The 19394-nt window shown below is 38.9% G+C and overlaps 2 protein-coding genes across 4 annotated transcripts; one reads left to right on the forward strand and one right to left on the reverse strand.

Annotated features, from left to right (window-relative positions):
• Nucleotides 1–269: 269 nt before the first annotated feature.
• On the forward strand, nucleotides 270–2647 carry LOC141764945 (NAD(P)(+)--arginine ADP-ribosyltransferase 1-like). 2 transcript variants are annotated; one of them, XM_074630652.1, is made up of 3 exons: nucleotides 270–421; nucleotides 667–756; nucleotides 1499–2647. In XM_074630652.1, exons 2-3 carry the CDS (start codon nucleotides 691–693, stop codon nucleotides 2261–2263), a joined length of 831 nt encoding a protein of 276 aa, XP_074486753.1. In that variant the 5' UTR covers nucleotides 270–421; nucleotides 667–690; the 3' UTR covers nucleotides 2264–2647. The 2 variants fall into 2 exon arrangements, with proteins under 2 accessions (XP_074486753.1, XP_074486754.1); XM_074630653.1 differs by lacking the exon at nucleotides 270–421 and adding an exon at nucleotides 452–560.
• A 7288-nt stretch (nucleotides 2648–9935) lies between these two features.
• Nucleotides 9936–17045, reverse strand: ftr84 (finTRIM family, member 84). Of its 2 annotated transcripts, XR_012593324.1 has the most exons (8): nucleotides 16284–17045; nucleotides 15976–16071; nucleotides 12985–13218; nucleotides 12329–12485; nucleotides 12175–12231; nucleotides 11887–11940; nucleotides 10518–11658; nucleotides 9936–10255 (listed from the first exon to the last, which is right to left on the reverse strand). XR_012593324.1 is itself a non-coding variant. In XM_074630650.1 (7 exons), the coding sequence occupies exons 1-7, from the start codon at nucleotides 16860–16862 to the stop codon at nucleotides 11117–11119; spliced, it is 1719 nt and encodes a 572-aa protein (XP_074486751.1). In that variant the 5' UTR covers nucleotides 16863–17045; the 3' UTR covers nucleotides 10310–11116. The 2 variants fall into 2 exon arrangements, 1 of the variants encoding a protein (XP_074486751.1); XM_074630650.1 differs by lacking the exon at nucleotides 9936–10255 and having other exon boundaries at nucleotides 10310–11658.
• Between the last annotated feature and the right edge of the window lie 2349 nt (nucleotides 17046–19394).

Consider the following 19394-nt stretch of genomic DNA (forward strand, 5'->3'; position numbering starts at 1 on the left):
CAGACAGGATGACATGCAGCAGATGATAGAACGCTCATTATAATCCTAAGAGACTTGACTTGGACTTACAAAACATGACTTCTGAGCATGAGTCTGAGTCCTGACAGCCGATACCGTATTTTATTTCCATTTTCTTTTTTTGTCAGATTTATTGATTGCTGTCGGCATGTATAAAGAGTTGTTTCTAAAATACATAACCCACCCTAGCTTTAAGGTATTCGTGTCTTAGGTACAACTGGCATGATTCCCAGATGCATAGACCCATCACAATCAAAGAGGGAATGAGTTGATCATGAAGTCCTCATGAAGGTCCCGCCCCTGATTGGAATGGCCTGCAGCTGGTGAAAGACCAACAGGAGCTCAGCTTAACAAATAACCCACAAGTCACCAAAGTGGAGCTACATGTGAGAACTGAACTGTGGTAAGTGAGAAATAAGTCTTCATTTCTTCCCCAGTGTGTGAGCTAGATTCAAAATAAATGTCCACTTCAAAGCCTGTTTCGATCCATCCAAATTTACATTATTATTTTTACATTCAATTAATTAACATTACTCAGCAAGGTTAGAGGAAGCCAGCAGATTCAAATAAGATAACTGGAAATGGAATGATTTACACAGAAAATGTAATGTATAATTGTGTTTACTGAAAGAGACTGTTTGTGTGCAGGTTTCTATTCTATGCTGGTGGGAGATGGCGATGATGGCAGTTTGGGCAGCAGTGCTAATGACATGTGGAGTCTTCACAGGAGTTGCAAAGGTACTGTATAAACTGGGTGGCTGCTTGTTTAAAGCAGTAGTGGGTAGAAATGGAGCCAATATGATTACAAAAAGTTATTTTAATAAAACCGTCACTATATCCTGACAGTAGTGCATGAGACAGGTAATCTAAAAAAAAAAAATCATGTTCCTCTGTGTCCTCCGGTGCTCCTTATGGCATCTGAAAGATTTCACAGACCGGAGGAAAACAACCAATCAGAGCCGAGCTGGAGCCTTGCCATCTCTGAGCAGCTGTCAATCACTCACAAACTCTGATCAAATGGTCAAACTAGGCAGCGCTGATCAAATATGAATCAATATTCTCTTACTGTAATGCCTATTTCTCGCCTAAAATGTTTTCAGAATCATCTTGTAGTGTACTGTTTAACTGTAAAATGAGAAAGTTTGTGACCTGGCAGCCATGTTGAGATCAGTTGAGGAAATACCAAGCACCGCCCACCAGCCGGAGCACGGCCAATAGGAACGCTCTCTTTCTCTGAAATGACCTGTGATTGGTCAAAGTCTCCCGTCAGGGGCTAGATTTTCTAAAGCATGAGGAGGTGCAGAAGTCTAGTTTTCTCTCAGAACACTTGAATTACAATATGCTGCAAATTTATTATGAACTTTTTGCACATGATGCCAAAAACTTGTTGCCTACTGAAGCTTTAAGTGTGACTGCTGCGTACTGACATCTGTAGGTAAGATTATCACCAAGTAAGATTTATATTTCAATGTTTTTTCAGAGCTCTGCAGAACCTGCAGCGTTAAAAGGTCAAGTTCCACTGGATTTGGCTCCAAACGCTGTTGATGACATGTACGCTGGTTGCAAAGACAAGATGGAGTACAGGGTGAAGAAGGAGTACCTGGCGAATGAGAAAAACAAAAACAAGAATTTCACCCTGGCCTGGGGCGAAGCAGAAAAATACTACAACAAGAAATGGAAGCGTAAAACGGGAAAGCGACCCTCCACCTCTCTGGGGAAAGAACAGATCATGGCTATTTATGCTTATACCCTCGACAAACCGAAAATCTATCTCGACTTCAATTATGCAGTTCGAACCCAGAAATCTAAGTACAAGACCACGTTTCGATATCACACGCTTCACTTCTTCCTGACTGACGCCCTCCAAACTCTCAACGCCCGCAAACCTGAAAAGGAAAGATGTCTCACTGGCTACCGCAGAGTGGACAGCTACTTCAGCCAAGACGTTCTCAACAAGGTGATCCGCTTTGGCTCGTTCACTTCCAGCTCGATGGGTTGGTACCCCAGCGCCGAACGATTTGGAGACAAGTCATGCTTTGAGATTATCACGTGCTCCGGAGCAGACGTCTCTCTGTTCTCTAAGCTCGGGGAGTCGGAGAGAGAAGCCCTGATTCCTCCTTATGAAGTCTTTAAAGTCGCAAAGATCGAGAGGAGGTCTGGCCAGAAGAGTCTTCCATGTGAGGTGGTCTATAAACTGAAAAGTGCAGGAAAAGCTCTCTCAAATTTGAATTGTGCTCTTTTCTGAAATAAGCAGTGTTGTGCATTTAACATACTAATGTGTGATGTTCACAAAACATGCAACATAATATATTGGGCTGCACCAGAATTTCTCATTATTCTCCCAAATGAATGTGGATATGATTTAAATAAATGCATAATGTCATTTTTGACTAGTCTCTTAATATACAAATATAGCCAGTATTTTAATATCTGAATGACTAAAACTTTAAAAGCCAAGTGGTCAGAATTTAAGAGGTTGAGAAAACGTATTCAGATCTCTGTATCTATTCTAATGCAGCTGTGTTCTCTTGTATAATTGATGTCATCTGCACTTTGATAAATTTAATATATTAAAGAAAAACAATTGTAAAATCCTGTCAAATGTAATAAAATATTTTTGTTTCACAAATTGTTTGTCAAATCAATGTCACCACACACTTCCTGCACCCTCACTGTGAAGGTACTTGAGTCATAAGAGACATAGTTCTATAGGTATAGGCTCACTGTACTGGCATCACGCAACTGATGATGTCTTAAAGGTTCCCTGTTAAGTTTTGACCTGAAGTAGCGCAATATGGAGCGGCTTGTTTTATGAGTGGGTCTTCATTTTGTTTGTACATGTGTGTGAGATTGTACTGTATGTGCATGCGCACATGCATGCAGGTGATGCGTTACACATTCCTGCCAATAATTTCACACTATTCCACTGATCTACAGGTGGCTCGCACACACAGAACAGACAGCTGGCAGACCGTGAGGAGATATTCACTGAATTTAAGTTTTGGTTTACAAATAAAACAGTACAGCTGCTTTAACATTTTACATTCAGTATGTTTGTATAAAGTTTTACACTGCAGCTCATGCAGTAGAGGGTAGAATAAAGTAATGCAACTCGTTCTCATCCCAACTCGTCACATACAGATGCTTTGTCAGACCCCTCGGCGTCATTTTTCGATCGCAGTAAACACGTTTAATGTTGGGAATTGAACAGAAACACTTGCTTAGGTTCAGGCGACAAAATCACTTGATAAAAAAACAAAACAATGGGCTTAAAACTACTACGTTTTCACAGTGAAAAATGTGACTGGGCTTTGTGAACATGGGACACGAACGATTAGCTGATTGTAAAGTAAAACTGAACACACGGAACACGAACAACGGTCTCCTAGATGAAAGCCTTGTGTTGTTGGACCCATCCACCCCACCGCCCCACCCACCATATGTGTGTCTTTCGCTCTTTAAACTACGTCACCACAGCACTTTCCCTGTGCGTTTACTGTTGCTGCAGATGGATTTACATTGTAATGTTAATGGAAAGCCCAGTGCGTCACATACCGGCACTAAAGGGTGCCGTTACAAAGCGTCAGTATTTGACACCCTGGGAATGAGAACGGGCTGAATAACATCATACAATAAATAGCTTTGTGCATATTTAAAATGTGACCCCAATCTCATTATATATTTAAAGTCCATTTGCTGCCACATGTAAGCTGATTCTTTTCATCTACAATGTTTACTTTCCACAGCATTAATGGTTTTAGTAATATACACTAATGCCTTTGCACCCAATGTGTTCATTATAGCAGCTGCCAACATCTCTGCAGTAGTTTTCTGGTTGACTGCCTCCATCACCTGTACGTTTGCATATACAGTACAGTAGGGCCAGAAACTGCTCTATACAGATGCAGCACTGCAGCATGGGGCGGCCACTCCACAGAAAACCATTTGTGAATGTCGACAGAAGGCGCTCCGAGGGGAAGACACTTCTTAGAAACCGCGAAACAGAAAGCAAGCAGAAGAGAATCTCAAACACAGCCAGGTTGAGCGGGAAGAACTCTGTAGCCACCAACGTGCCTCCCGCTCTGGTCGCTATCAGCCACACGACGTAGCCGTTGGTTGGCAGACTCAGGACGAGATTGATGGCGGTGGAGGCGGTTGTTAAAATGGAGATGTCAGAGAGCGAAGGTGCATTAGATGAATTCATTTTCCTTTGAATTTTAAGTTCAGCCAGTCTTCCTATCAGAATCAGACTGAGAGGAGAAACAGAAAAACGATCTTCAGCCAAAACCGAACAGAGAATACAACTGAGCTGAATACAAATATAAACTTAATATAATACAATTGTATTAATAATGCAGTATATTATATAAAAAACAAATAATCATAGAAATGAATACAAACCACAGTCCTGTCTGTGCTGTTTGGGCAATGCTGATTTGGGAATGATCACATCATATCACCTGCTCAACCTCTTCTACTAAACATGGAAATGATAATCAAATATGTGCATGCCTGTCACTCATTCATCAACAGATTATCAAAACATCGCAGAAGAATGACGTGAGTTTTGAATGCTGTTAAACCTGCAGTAGGCAGAAGGTTTTTGGCATCACTGGGCAAAACTATCCATAATAACCTTTCAGCATATTGTAATTCAAGTGTTCTGAGAGAAAACTAGACTTCTGCACCTCCTCATGGCTGTTTTCAGGCTTTAAAAAATCTAATCCCTTTAAATTTACAGTCTTATGTGTGAACAATAAGTATGCACAAGCCCAAATGGGTTTCCTTCCAAGTTCCTCAGTTATCAGTCTGATGTCAGCCCACTATCCCTAAAATAAAATCCACAATGTATTATTCACATCTCAAGATTTACATCTAATGCCAACATTAAGCGCAAATGTAGGAAGTAGTTTATATATTATACAGTGTATGTACAGTATATCCCACCTACTCATTAAACCTGAATAAAATACATTAAGTTGTAACAAGTAAAGTCTTTGTCATCATCATCATCATCATCATTATTTACCAAACATGAACATAAATGAAGCACCATACTCTTGATATAGTTATGTACAAGATTTATTGCACTGTTTATCTGCCACAACCAAAGAAACGTTGAATTGAAAAAAAAAAGATGCCGCCACCAGAATCGAGTAGAATCACAGCAGACTTCTGTTTACATTATTGATTTTTGAGTCATGATCATTGACTGTCATTACAGCAGTTTTAATAAGAAAGCTATGCTATCTTCTTGCAAATTATTGTAATGTAAATGTAAATATAAACCAAAATCATCAAAAACCAGAAAACACTGCAACACATTATATTACACTACAGTATGTATTCAGTATATATACGTATACATACACAACTACAGTTTCCTGAAGCAGGGAAGTTTTCCGGCCCTGTGCAGGTAGAGGAGGGGCTGTAGAAACCCAGTTGTTAAAGCCAAGCTATTACAAATGGCTAAGGCACCGACAAACTCCCTTTTCGCCAAGCAACATTGCAGTGGAATAGCAGCCATGTACAAAGAGAAATTAATGGCCAAGGAAATCACGATGAGCAAAATGATTTTAAAGGCCCTTCTCTTCATCGTATTACTCTTCTTCTTCTCTGTGTCTTTCTCTCCTGGCCCGGGGCGCTGCAGAGCCCTGAGAACCGAGCAGCAGCAGAAAAGTATTACTGAGAAGAGGATATAATTCTGGATGAAAAACCCATAAAGATACAGAGCATTTGTATAGGTGAACAGAGAGTAGATGCAGGAAACCAAGGTATTCAGCCAGACAACAGAAGAACAGGCCACCCTGTACCTCAGGGGTTTAAACTGAAGAAATAACACGGGGTGGACGACCCCGACATAGTACTCGACACAGATGCAACATAAGAAGAGGGGACGGGCTGTAAAGAGAAGGCCACGTGAAAACATGAAGGCTTCAGAACCCACGACCCAGAAGTCCGAGGCCAAGGTCTCTTTGGCTCTTGACGATATCAGCCACATGACATAAATATTCAAAGGAAGACCCAGGATGTTGTTGACCGAAACTGCACCCATGGTTATATCCACACGAAAAGATGTGCCAGAGGTGGTGTTCATTTTGGGTCTGTAAAGAAGAAGAAGAGCTTCAGAAGTTCGAACCTGAAATGTAAGTTTCTCTGATTTTAGGCTTGTCAATACAGGGTAAAAACTCATTGTCAACAACAAACCTTTACAACAATTTAAAAGGCACGGCAATAACATAATGTACACGATTCAACAAAGTCACCTCTTTAATCTGAAGCTACACAATCCTTGATTCAAACCTGCTGTTGAGCTGAGCGGTGTTCTTGTCGAGCAGCAGTGAAGTGAAGATTCAAACTGATGCGCAAATAGCCTTGGAGGCTGTTGTTACTTGGTTTATTGTTGGCATAATCAAATACACGACAAAAACAACAATCAGTAAACAGGCGGCAAAATGGAAATTGTATTTAATAACAACATGAGTTGTCAAAATAGGGCTCACTGCAAGCAAATGTTTGCCCTCCCTCTGCTGGGATGGATGGCAGACACTGTGACCTGTACAGGGATACAAAATAGATGGATAGATGCTATATGCTGTATGTGCATGTAGATGACACAGCATATTCCTGCAAATGGTTTTATACTATTCCACTGATGTACAGGTGGCAATAAACAGTAGGCTATTTGAGGGGGGGATGCCATCCCACTTGTTAGCAAAATGACCAAAATGCATGCCTCTTGTTAACCTGCCATCCCCGCTGGTAACAGAGGGAGTGCAGGGGCAGAGGGATTGTTGATGTGAATATGTTAGTCTAGTCTGGCTGGCTCATTGATCCCTTATGTCACTGAGGTATCAAACATGACTTTATTATAAACATTATTTATGCTTAAATAGCACGTCTACACAAATGTAACCTGGTAGCTAATGTCATGATTCAGGGAGTTCTTTAAGACATTTTAAATAAGTTAGTTGCTAACGGCAGACATGGAAATAAAACATATCAATTAACTTTGTATTCCTTTCCTGGAAATGTATTAAATAATTACCAACTATTGGGAAATAGCGGAATATAATTATTAATTCATGTTTATAATTAAGTAATTTTTGATACATTTTGAGGTAAATATTGGGGTAATTTGGCAGTAATTCCAAAGAAATTTCAAATAGGTTACTTGCTAATTATCACCTAATTACCATGAAATTTGCAGACCTGTAAATTGAAGTGTTACCCAGATCGCCTACTGAACTACTACTAAAGCTCCAAGCAATGCAGCAAAGTGCCAGCAAAGGCAGTGAAGAAGAAGACTGCTAGCTAGTGAACATGCTCAACCTCTCTACTTTAACAAATCAGCTTTGCATATGTGTTATGGGGAAGGTAATGCAGGCAACACATTTCTTAGATCTCAAGGAAACACAAAATGCGTTTTGGTGAGTGGCGAGGATGTAAACATAACTTTTGTTTGTTTACAAGAAAACTCCACAGGGCACCTTTAAGTTTTGCTTTACAGATACGACAGTACTGCTGCTTTAACATTTTACATTCAGTATGTTTGTGTAGAGGGGTTGTTTAATTGAATATGTTAGTCTAGTCTGCCTGACTCATTGATTCTTTATCTCAGTGATTCTCAAAGTGGGGTCCGTAAACACTCTGTCAGGGGGTCCGCGAAATAACTACTATAAATTATAAAATTCTCCTGTATCATTAAAAAGTATAGATGGGGACCATTTGCGCCAATAAAACAAGCATATTGTGTCCATTATTACCACCGATGTTAGCTTTGGGCCAATAGAAACTCTGATATGATAGTGACACATCAAGTCAGTCTGTCATGAATCAGTCACTTCACTCAGGGTGCAACTAACCGTTCCTGCTGCTGCTTAGCTTGGCTTATTACCCAGCTAGGTAGCTGGCGAGCATGGAGAAATATTTGAGTCAGTCCACATCGTCAAGTCGCTAAGCCCAAACTAGTTAAACTGGGAAAATATGACAACATTTATTTTGAGTAACAGCACCGCGAGACCAAAATACCTCCTGTGTCTTCAGTTGCTATAGCGATCAAAGCCATGTAGTCCATTTAATATGTGCATTGCAACCGTAGAAATACATGTAATTCATTTTTTAACCGATTTCTTGCTTACTCTTCACAACAGGTATGGTTGTAGAAACATACACTAATGCCTTTGCACTCAATGTGTTCGTTATAGCAGTTGCCAACATCTCTGTAGTAGTTTTCTGGTTGGCTGCCTCCAACACCTGTACATTTGCATATAGAGCCATGGTCGTGCTTCATCTCTGTTATGGACATGTAAAGCAGTGTTGTTCGTACCTTGAGATGATTTCTCTTGCAAATCATGTGAGATAGACAAATCTTCCTTTTATGAGTCTCTGTGAAAGTTCCAGATGTGTTAAAATATCACAATAATAGCATGAAAGACATATAAAGGTAACAACTACATTTAAAATGTGATATGAAAGATGATATTACGTGACCTTGAGGTTCTCATCCTGTATGTCCCACTACTGTAACTAGACACCTACCCATTAGACACCTTAAGTCTGTTAAAGCAGGAGCAGCTCCAAGACATCCCAGCAGCTCTCATCGCAGCTGGATTTTGTCATTTCCTGATATGATAAATGTATTCAAACATTTTTATTTTTTTTTGCCAGAAGAGTTCATTGAAGTTGAGCTTAAGGTCAAGTGTCCATTTAGTGGTAGGTATGGCAATGTGTTTGTAGTACAGTACACAGGGTCTTATAAATATGAAAAAAGAGATTTATTAATATCAAGAGGTTTGAAAATAATAATAATGGTAGTAGTTGTATTATTTTGAAGAGCTGTTGATGCTGTTTTCAAACGTGTGGGTAGTTTATATTGTTGGTGCGGCTTGTTGAAGGTCATGAAGAGGGTGCAACAGTATATGTGTTTATTTAGAGGGTCCGTTCAACATGTTTATGTTAAGTGTATGATTATGTAAAGAATATGCATCCATCCTGGTGCTGAAACTGTAGCCTCACAGAGGCGGCTGAGGACTCACAACCTCCAAGTAGAATAAATGGTATTTTACGCCGTTAGCATGTTAAATTATACATGGTATATGTAGTTTTAATATTATACATGGTATATGTAGTTTAATTATAATATATATATTTAGTTTTAATATTATACATTTGTATATGTAGTTTTAATATTATACATGGTATATGTAGTTTAATTATAATATATATATATATATATATGTAGTTTTAATATTGTACATTGTATATGTAGTTTTAATATTATACATGGTATATGTAGTTTAATTATAATATATATATATGTAGTTTTAATATTATAAATTATATATGTAGTTTTACTACATGGTATATGTCGTTTAATTATAATATATATATTTAGTTTTAATATTATACATTTGTATATGTAGTTTTAATATTATACATTTGTATATGTAGTTTTAATATTATACATGGTATATGTAGTTTAATTATAATATATATATATATGTAGTTTTAATATTATACATGGTATATGTAGTTTTAATATTATACATTGTATATGTAGTTTTACTACATGGTATATGTAGTTTTAATATTATACATTGTATATGTAGCTTTAATATTATATGATACGATACAATAATACTTTTATTGTCAGACAGGTCTGAAATTTGTTTTGCATCACACATACATGGTATATAGCTTTAATATTATAGTTTTACTGTTATACATGTATATGTAGTTTTAATATTATACATGGTACATGTAGTTTTAATATTATACATGGTATATGTAGTTTTAATATTATACATGGTATATGTAGTTGTATTTAGTAGAAAAAGTTGCAGGAATAATTATATGGTCAGTTAAGCAGATTTTGAAAAATAAAACAATAAGAAAACTTTATAAACAACAACAAAAGGTTTATGGTATTTTATTTCAGATTCTTAAGATAATAAAATACACGATGCATGGTGCAGAATGAATACTATCTTACAAATTAACAAATTGGGCTTCTGATAATGTCATTTAAGAGAAATAAATAAGACTATTAATCATATATGTGTTTTGCATTATACAGTATTTGTTTGTGACATTGACTTGACCATTTACAGTCTGAGATTGAAAGTTACTGTTCCATTCATCCATAACAATAATTACATAATATAAAGGCTTCACTTCCCCGTCGGAAAAGGCTGTCAGTCGGCGGCTGTGTGTCTCCCGTCCACACCTGCTTCACCTCGCCGTCAGACAGCCCTTTCCGACGGAGAACTGAAGCCGTTATATCGCTCTCTTCAAAGCCACCAGACTACATTCACAAAAGCAGTAATATGACCTTGCAGAACGCTGGAGTATACAGCACATCTAACTTTGACTCAGCTAGTACTAGCAATGATCAGCTTTCAATTAGCTCTCTTTGGTAACCTACGACGTCACTGTGACTGAATGGGCATTTCCATTTAAAAAAAACAAAAAACGAAGAACAGATATAGCAGATGGGCTCACCCTTTAAAATGATCATATCTAATGACTTGGTTTAGATTATGTTTCTAAATATGAATCAGTATATGATGTGATATATACAGTAATTAATATATGTCCTTATGTTGATTTATTATAAATTGTTATCAAGGTTTTTTTGGTGTTTTGTGTCATCGCTTCCCACCTTAACTGTGAAAGTTGTTCTCTGTAAGACAATAAGAACTTTAAAATGTACGGCATGTCGATTTTTCTTTTTACTGTGCACACAAACTATATAAATATATTTTGTTATATATCTAGCAGATTGTTTTTGTCATGTTGTTTTTGTCATCATGTTGATCATTAAAACATCAGAGTTGAATATAGGCCTTCTGTTATTGCGGTGAAACTTGCAGGAACTTGCATGAAATAAACATGTTGGCATATGTATCTAAAATAATGGCCTCGAATTAAATTCAGTGAGACATTATCACTATGCATTACAGGAACATGCAGAGTGTGGTCACAACAACATGAACATCTGTGCATAGAGGTTTTTTTTTGCAGATAATAACTTTACATTGTACTGTTCAGTGAGTATTTAACAGTACCTGTGAGTCTATACTCTTCACAATACATCTCAGTAAGGAGTGGTATTCTGCTTCAGCTTGCAGAGGGTAACAGAGGAGCCCACACCAAAACCAGCATACAAAGGCTCACTGAACTGAGCTTTGAATCTGTGGATAAGCTCCATATTCTCTGATATTGAGTAATAGGCCACCGTGTTGCCCGCATAATCCAGGTACACACCAATTCGTGTGGCTCTGGGAGCTTCAGGAAGGTCTCTGTCTACCTTGTTGTTCCAGGCAGAGTAGCCTGAGTCGGAGCAGAGGAGACTCCAAGACTTGTCGTTGTAGCCCAGCAGGCTGTGTGAATTCTTCCCCTTGCGACTGATGCTCTTGTAGGCCACCCCGATGGAAAACTCCCCGCTCCACTCTGCCTCCCAGTAAAATCTGAAACCGGTCAGAGGCTCCTTGCACAGCACCTGGGAGAAGCCATCGAAGCGTTCCGGATGATCTGGGTGAAACTGGACCGTTTTCTTCCGCGTGACCTTCTGGTTCCCGTCCGACAGGACCAGCTCTTTATAGACTGTGTTTGGATCGAAGGACATCTTGCAGGAGTCTGAGCAAAGAGCCAGACACATTTATTCATTATTTATGTTTAGATGTGGAGCATGTCATTGATCAAGAAAGACATTCATCCATTCACTTTCCCTCACTCTGTTTATCACCCACAACAACTAAATATCTGATATATTAATATATATAAATGCATATCGCTGTTTTCAAGGAAACACAAATGTGTCAAAGTCGTCTCTTTGTTTCACTGAACTATAAACACTTTACTCACATCTTAAGAAGTCCACTCTGGTTTTTGGTTCCTGAAAATCAAGTCTGGAAGGAACTGTTTGGATATGAAAACATGGATGCATATCATTTTGTGATACATTTTACTTTATTGTTTATTTTTAAATGAATCTAAAGTGAATTACATAATTATATAAACCAAATGAAGGAACTTTAAAGCACTTTCTATCTATGTCATCCTTGTTCTCTATAACCCAAAATAAAATCCATATAATCTATATTCATGTGTGGTTAAAAGTAGCTGTACATATTTCTGTAAACACAAACTTACCTTTGAGTCGTTTGTCTCCATTTCTCGGCAGAAGTATGTACACGGGGGTTTCACTAACTGTGAAGATGATACAGCATTAGATTAGCCTGTAACTGGCCTACTTCATAGTTTTCACGGTATAAAGATATTTTGTCAGTATCATCTAGACACAAACCTGTCTTGGAGATTTTGCTCAGTTCCGTCTTACAGATGTCGTCCACATGTTCCTTCATCTCGGTGGCTGTCTTGCTCATCTCTCCGAAGGAGAACTGAGGGTTGATGAGCACTTTGGGCACCATGGCCTCAGGAGGAATGCACAGGGTTGGAAAATTCTGTTCAACAAGAAAAAGGAGCTCTGTAATCCAGTCAACAAGTCAGACACACAAACTGAAATGTGGCCTCGCCTGACCAAAAGAATATAAACAATACTTAAAGTTATTGCCCTGTTTTACCAGGTAAAAAAAAAAAGTTTTGCCAGGATCATTTTTATTTCATTCACTTTAAAAAAGTTTTGGCAAGTGATTTTTTTGTCAGGACCATTTTTCTTTTAGTCTTTGTTGTTGTAATACTCATTTCGGCCACAAGAGGCTGAAGTGCACCATGTTCTAAATAGGACTAAACACATTCATGTTTTCTTTCAGGTGAGTTTTAATTTTCACCTGAAAGAAAACATTAATGTGTTTGCCAAAACTTTGTTCTCTGTCTTCTCTAAATAAGAAAAGATAGCTTCAAGAGTACATGCGACTCATACATTCTAGTGTCTAATGTGTAAACATCTCTGCCCACAGTTGGATGACAAGCATTAAGACATTTCTTATGACCTTTCAGCACCTGCAGAAAGTGAATGTTGTCCTCTGTTTCGAGGATCTGCCGTAGCTCTGCGTCTCTGCGCTGTAGCTCCTGTATCTCCTGCTCCAGACGCTCCACGTAGCCCTCAGCCTGCGACATCGCCGACTGCATGTTGGCCATTATCATCTGATGGATTTCAGCCTTCCAGCGCTCCACCGCCTGCAGCATTTCGTGGAAGGTCTTATCACTTTCTGCCTGTGCTCGCTGGGCATTACTCTAAAAGGGGAAAAAAAAAAAAAAATTGTTTTTAGGACAGGGTGGGTCAAAGGTCAAAGGTCAACTTTATTATCCCACAAGGGGAAATTCATGCGGTCATATACACGTCTCGTAAAAACAACATATAAAAACCTCACACACTTCCCAGGATACTAAAGGCTACTACTTTTGAATTTCTGATGGAGAGGATCGGTAGGATCGTTGAGGATCTGATCTGCTTTTTTAAGAATAAGGTCCCTATACAGCTGTGCTGCAGACACCTGATCGATCCCAATGATCCTGCTTGCTGTCTTGATCATGCGCTGCAGTTTGACATGATCTTGGGCAAGCATATTACCAAAGGTGCAAATCAGACCGAAAGACAGAACGCTCTGCAAAACAGTATTGTAAAACATTTGAAGAATACAACATTCAACTCTAAAATGATTAAATTTCCTAATAAAGAACAGCCTCTGTTGTAATTTATTAGACTTACTTTGTGCACATACACTGAATTTTAAGTGGTCATCGATTTCAACTCCAAGGTATTTATAACTTGAGACCTGCTCCACTAATTCTCCCTTAATCTTGGCAGGAGGAACTGTTATCTTATTCTTACTAAAATCTATGACCATCTCTTTCGTTATTTTTAACGTTGACCTCAAGAAAATGATCTGAGCACCATCGGATAAAGCTCTGGGTTTTTCCTTCTCAAAACCTTAGACTGCTGAATTTCAGATTTGAAAAATCTGGGTATGATATTTGATACTATAGTTTGATACCACTGTAACCCAGGTTATTTGGGGCACTCCTATTTACAGAGGTTCCCTGAACGCACAACTAACGACCCTGGCTGCACACCTGTGCGGAGAGAAACAGTCCCCCCTGCAGAGCATGAGCATGCAACTCAGACAAGTGTGTCGAAAAGAGTCGAAATAAGGTGTTCTAATATAAGTTTTACATAAATTGGAAAAGAGGGAAACTGCTAAACTGCAGACTCAAACTAGCTCTGTGAAAAGAGAGTCGTCTAGAGAAACTCCTTCCAAATGATCCAGGTGAGTTAACACCTTGAGTTTAGCTGATTAGCATTGCAGTTGTGCTAATTGAATTGTGTGTTGTTTAAGCTTGGAAGATATGGTGAAGAAGAAAAAAACAACTGTGAGGATATAAATGTGAAACGAACACAGTTGATGCATTAAGCATTTTAGTCACTCACCACTGTCCTGCAGTAGAAGCTGCGCTAAGTGCAGCATGCATAGCTGCTGTTGTGGCCCTGGGAAAGCAGTACATTGTGCATATCTGAAATGAGGTTGAAAGCTAATGTGCATGTATTATAAAATGTAAATGGTCAGATATGTGCATTCAATTGATATGTACTGTATATGTGCCAAAAAACAGGACAATTTAGTCCACAAATGTTCATTTTATACATTGTAAGAGTTGATTAATTCTATGTGGGTGCAGATTTAGCTAATTATTGTGCATGATGATGAAACAAGGATATTCAGACTGTGTTCTGTACACTTGTGTGCAGACTTTTTTTTTTTTTTTTTAAGGATGATTCTCTGTGACATCGTGGAGCTGTTTCGGGTGCCATCCAGATCGACATTGCTGCCGTTGATGCCTTTGTTTTTTCTGGATGCTGAAACGTGGATGCTGTGCCGTTCCAAGAGGCGGTAGGTGTTTTCTCTCTGAGATCTCAGATTATTTTGTTCTTGGGCCCAAGACAGATGAAAAACTGACTAGAACTGATGTCGTAAAGAAACTCAAGGTCTACAAACAACTTAAAAGGAACATTCAAAGTAAATGAGTACAAGCCCAAGTAAGACTAATGACCGTTAAAGGTGCTCTATACAATATTCACAGCATTAATATAGCAGCAAACAACTATTTGCTATGTAAAGATATAGTGGAGTAATGTCTACCTTTGTGTGTGTTGTAATCTAAGCTTTTATCTGCTTTGTTGACGTATCCGGGCCGGCCGCGAATGCTTTAAGTGCACATGAGCTGGCTCTACTGGCTAGCGCACGGCTGCAGAAGCGCAGCACCCGTCCTCCAGTTCCCCCCTCAGGTTAACACTGTTAGCTCTGTCAGCAGTGTTGCCGTAGTTTGCACCGTTAGCTACGAGCCACCGGTTCAGCTGTCGCCATGTTGAGAACCGTGCAGAGGCAAGAGAAATGCTCCCAATCTCACATTTAGCACCTTTAAGGGAATTTAAGCGAAATCTTCAAAGGGAAAACTAAAACTGTCACAAACCGGTAATTTATAATAAAGAGTAATCTGGTCCAACCAGAGGACACACTTCATTTCTGTATGAAGCACTGAGAGTTGAACATATTCCTAATTTGTAGTTACTGCAATCTTGGTTGTACATTCATTTGGAAATCTTTTTCTTTCTGTGGAATATTTGAGTTGAGATACAAATATATTTTCTGTTATTTTTCTGAAGTCAGTGGTCGTGTGTTTTGGCTGGAGGTCTTGCTACTGCCAGTCTTCTTACCAAACCTAGGATTCACTGAGCCTAGAAACTGAGCGAACCTGTACTCATATCGGGACTGTAAGATCTTGGATTTAAGATACTTTAGAAAATCCAAGATTTAGATACTGTAGATACTAAACCCAGGATCAATAGCACAGATTCCCTACCACAAGGGGAAGCTTACACCGCCATCAGATGATGACAATTTTTTTTAAATTTCATACATAGTTATTGTATCTCCTCCCAAAAAAATAAATTACAGACTCAATAATGTTTGATTAGGAACTGTCTGATCTTACTTTGAGAACATCCACATTATGTTTGAGCTCCTGAAGCTCCTTCATCCTCTCCTGAATGATATGCTGGACCTCAGACTGGGTGACCACCAGGACTTTCTGTTGGAAGAACAGGACAATTAGAAGACAGGCTTTTATCAACCACAGTCTTTTAAGAGAACAAAACATATGTTTAATATGCAGCATTTTGGATCATTTTGGATGTAGTGATATTGAATTCACACTGGCTTTCATGCAGCTTATTCAGTGCATACAAGGCCAATATTTCAGGCAGAGTCACACATGTTGACTCACAACCGATTGAGACTCACTTGTTTTTCGACGCGCTCTTCTTCTGCGGAGGTAATGTTGTGTCCGCGGTGCTCTCTGACAGTACACAGCACGCAGATACACATCTGGTCAGAGCGACAGAACAGCTCCAGGCCCTTCTCATGCTGGGGGCAGATCTTCCTGTCCAGGTGGCCCGTCTCATCCACCAGCTTGTGTCTCTTGAAGGTGGACGATTCGTAATGTGGCTTGACGTGCGTTTCGCAGTAGTAGGCCAGGCACATGAGGCACGACTTAACGGCCTTGTTGCGACGGCCGACGCAGAAGTCGCAGAAGGATTCCCGGTGCATGTCGGGGAAAGGTGTGAGCTCCGGGAGCTGGCGCCGTGGCTCGTGGTTTACGTCGGGCAGATTACGTCTCAGCACGGGTCGTGGTGTGAAGGTTGCGCGGCACTGTGGGCAGCTGTACACACCCATGTGGTCAAACTGGTCCCAGTAGATCTTGATGCACTCCAGGCAGTATGTGTCACCACAGGGGATGGTGACCGGGTCTCTCGGCTCGTCCACACACAGTGGACAGAAATCCTCTGGTGGTAAAGGGAAACTAGACTCCATCATGGTCATGTTGGATGAGACAAATATTGGACAAACTCAGGATCAGAATAGGGAATTTGTGTCCTCGGTGAAACCCCAAACTGTTAATATGCGAGTAGGTTAAGTCTTCCAAGTGATGGTCAGTATGTAGTCCAGAGAGAGTCCAACCTCCTTTGCTCCTGTGATCCTACAACTTCTTTCCAAACCAGAGACGATGCTGTTCTCTGCTGATATTTAAAGGAGAGGCTTTGTTTCTACTGTAAACACACAGTGATGTCGTCTTCCCGTACAACATTTTCCCAGCATCTGAGTGAAAGTACTGAGGTCTGCAACCATGACTGAATCTGCTTAACAAGCAGGAATTTCAGGTTAACTCACACAGTAAGGTCTGTTTTAGCATTAACATTTTTTTTATATTTACAAAACAAGGTTCATCATACCACATAATGTCAGCACAGTGGTTGCCAACTGCAAAACACACAAGACTCAGAAACCAGTCAGTGATTTGTTCAGATATTAGCGTTACTGTCTTCTGTTGTTTAACTGTAATATTCCTTTAAAACCAACATTGATCATAATAACTATTATTGATTTTTTTATTTTTACGATTTTGAAATAATTTTTTTTAATGCCAGAATTGATATATCTGCTTCATTTGAGTCTATGTGGAGGTAGAAGGATGTTGCCGCTTTTATTGGCTGCAACAAGGAGGTACAAAACGGCGAAGGGTCCGTGTGGATACGACCTGAACCTCACATTTTAATTCCAAAGTAATAAACACTACACATACAGTAAAGTATTGAAACATTTTGGACAGGAAACGTTATCGTATTACGGTAACGTGCGGTCAAGCTCGCCGCCACTCGCATCTCCTTGGTCAAATGGGCCAACGCTACAACTGTAGAGCACCCATATACTGACATTTATGTTAAATGCATTCAAACGGAGCTGACCATGGATGTATAAAGAGAAGGGAGCTCACTAGAGAGCCAGCGACGGACTTGGCGAAGTTAGCGGAAGTATACACGTGTGACTACGTCCGGTTTTCAATTTAATTTGTTAACAAAGGGAACTTGATATACAAAATACATATATGGAAATAAGATTGATTGGATTATATTCACCAGAAGTATAAAACATTACATGTCCTTTATAAATTAAATAGAAAATACCACTATATTTGTGATGGAAATGTCTTTATTCTTTTATTTTTGGGTTGCTGGAAAGTTTTTATAAATAATTCCTGACAATGACTGATATATTTGACTTCAGGACATCTCTGACTACATACATGCTGAAAATCAAACATTTTAATGCATTAATTTAGATATTTTTACATTATATTATATATTTTAAGTCCCTAGAAGTGTATGATTCAACTTTTTTTCTAGTGTTGTAAGTTACCCTTGAACCGTGCTTTAAAATGAACCATCATTACAAATGTTGAAAATCAATTCTAAAACGTACAGGTAACCAATGTAGAGATGCTGAAACAGGTGTTATGGGGACTCTTCTATTGGATTTTGTAAGTAGTCTAGCTGCAGCATTTTAAACTTGTTAAAGTTTGATCATGGGCGAGGAATTGGCTGTACACTCAGCTTTCCATTTGACTGAGCGGTGAGTTTCATGATGGTGCATGATGTCAAAACAACTTGTTCTGTTTATCCTGTGAACAAAACCCAGAGCATCAGTATCAGTATGTGGGTACCCACGGGAGCACGTTGAAAACCTGAAAAACAATGTAAGGTAAAAGCACTGCAGTACCAGAGGACAATACTGAAAGAATAATATGTAAATCTTTCATTTTAGCTTCATTTAAAGTGTGACGACCCGTCCTCCCTCTCCTTTTGCTTGTTGCTGCTGCTCTCTTTTCTGTCTTACAGGAAGGAGGGTTAGTGGGATGAAGTGTTCTTTTGCCGCCACAAAAGGAATAATCTGTTGTTTGCAAATGGATTCTGTAACATATTCAAATTGATCGTCTATTATTACACAGACTACCTCTACACAGCAACATAATCTCAGTTAATATTTTCATGCTTTTACTGTAAAACGTTTATCAATAATTTGGTAGATAGTAACTTTATTGATCCCGGGGGAAATTCAAGTGGTAAACCTATAGGAGTAATACAGTATGTTTTCAAGACTAATGAATGGAGACACAGACTACTTAATTTTCCTCTACTTCAAACTCTTAAATTATATATGCACAGTATATCTATACATGTATAATTTATAACTTTCAGTATGTGGGCAAGAGATATCTGAATGGGCCAAAATGTGCATGGCAATAAGTGGCAATTCAAACATAAATGGCTTTGGAAATAGTTATTAGCTGGTTTTATTAATATAAATGTAGAGTCTGAGCTTTATTTACACTGGTTCAAAGTCAACTGCTGGAATATAACAAATGCTAGGTGTGTCAGGGAAAGAAAAAAAGAGGTTGAGTCAGGCCGGGGTCAGATCTGCTCTTGAAATCATTGATTATATTTTTGATGCTTTATACTAATATTTGAGGTACTGTCTGTTTTTGCCTCCCATAGACGTGCTTCCTCCAAATGATAT

The sequence above is a fragment of the Sebastes fasciatus genome, chromosome 3 (genome assembly GCF_043250625.1).
Source record: "Sebastes fasciatus isolate fSebFas1 chromosome 3, fSebFas1.pri, whole genome shotgun sequence".
Taxonomy (NCBI): Eukaryota; Metazoa; Chordata; class Actinopteri; order Perciformes; family Sebastidae; genus Sebastes; species Sebastes fasciatus.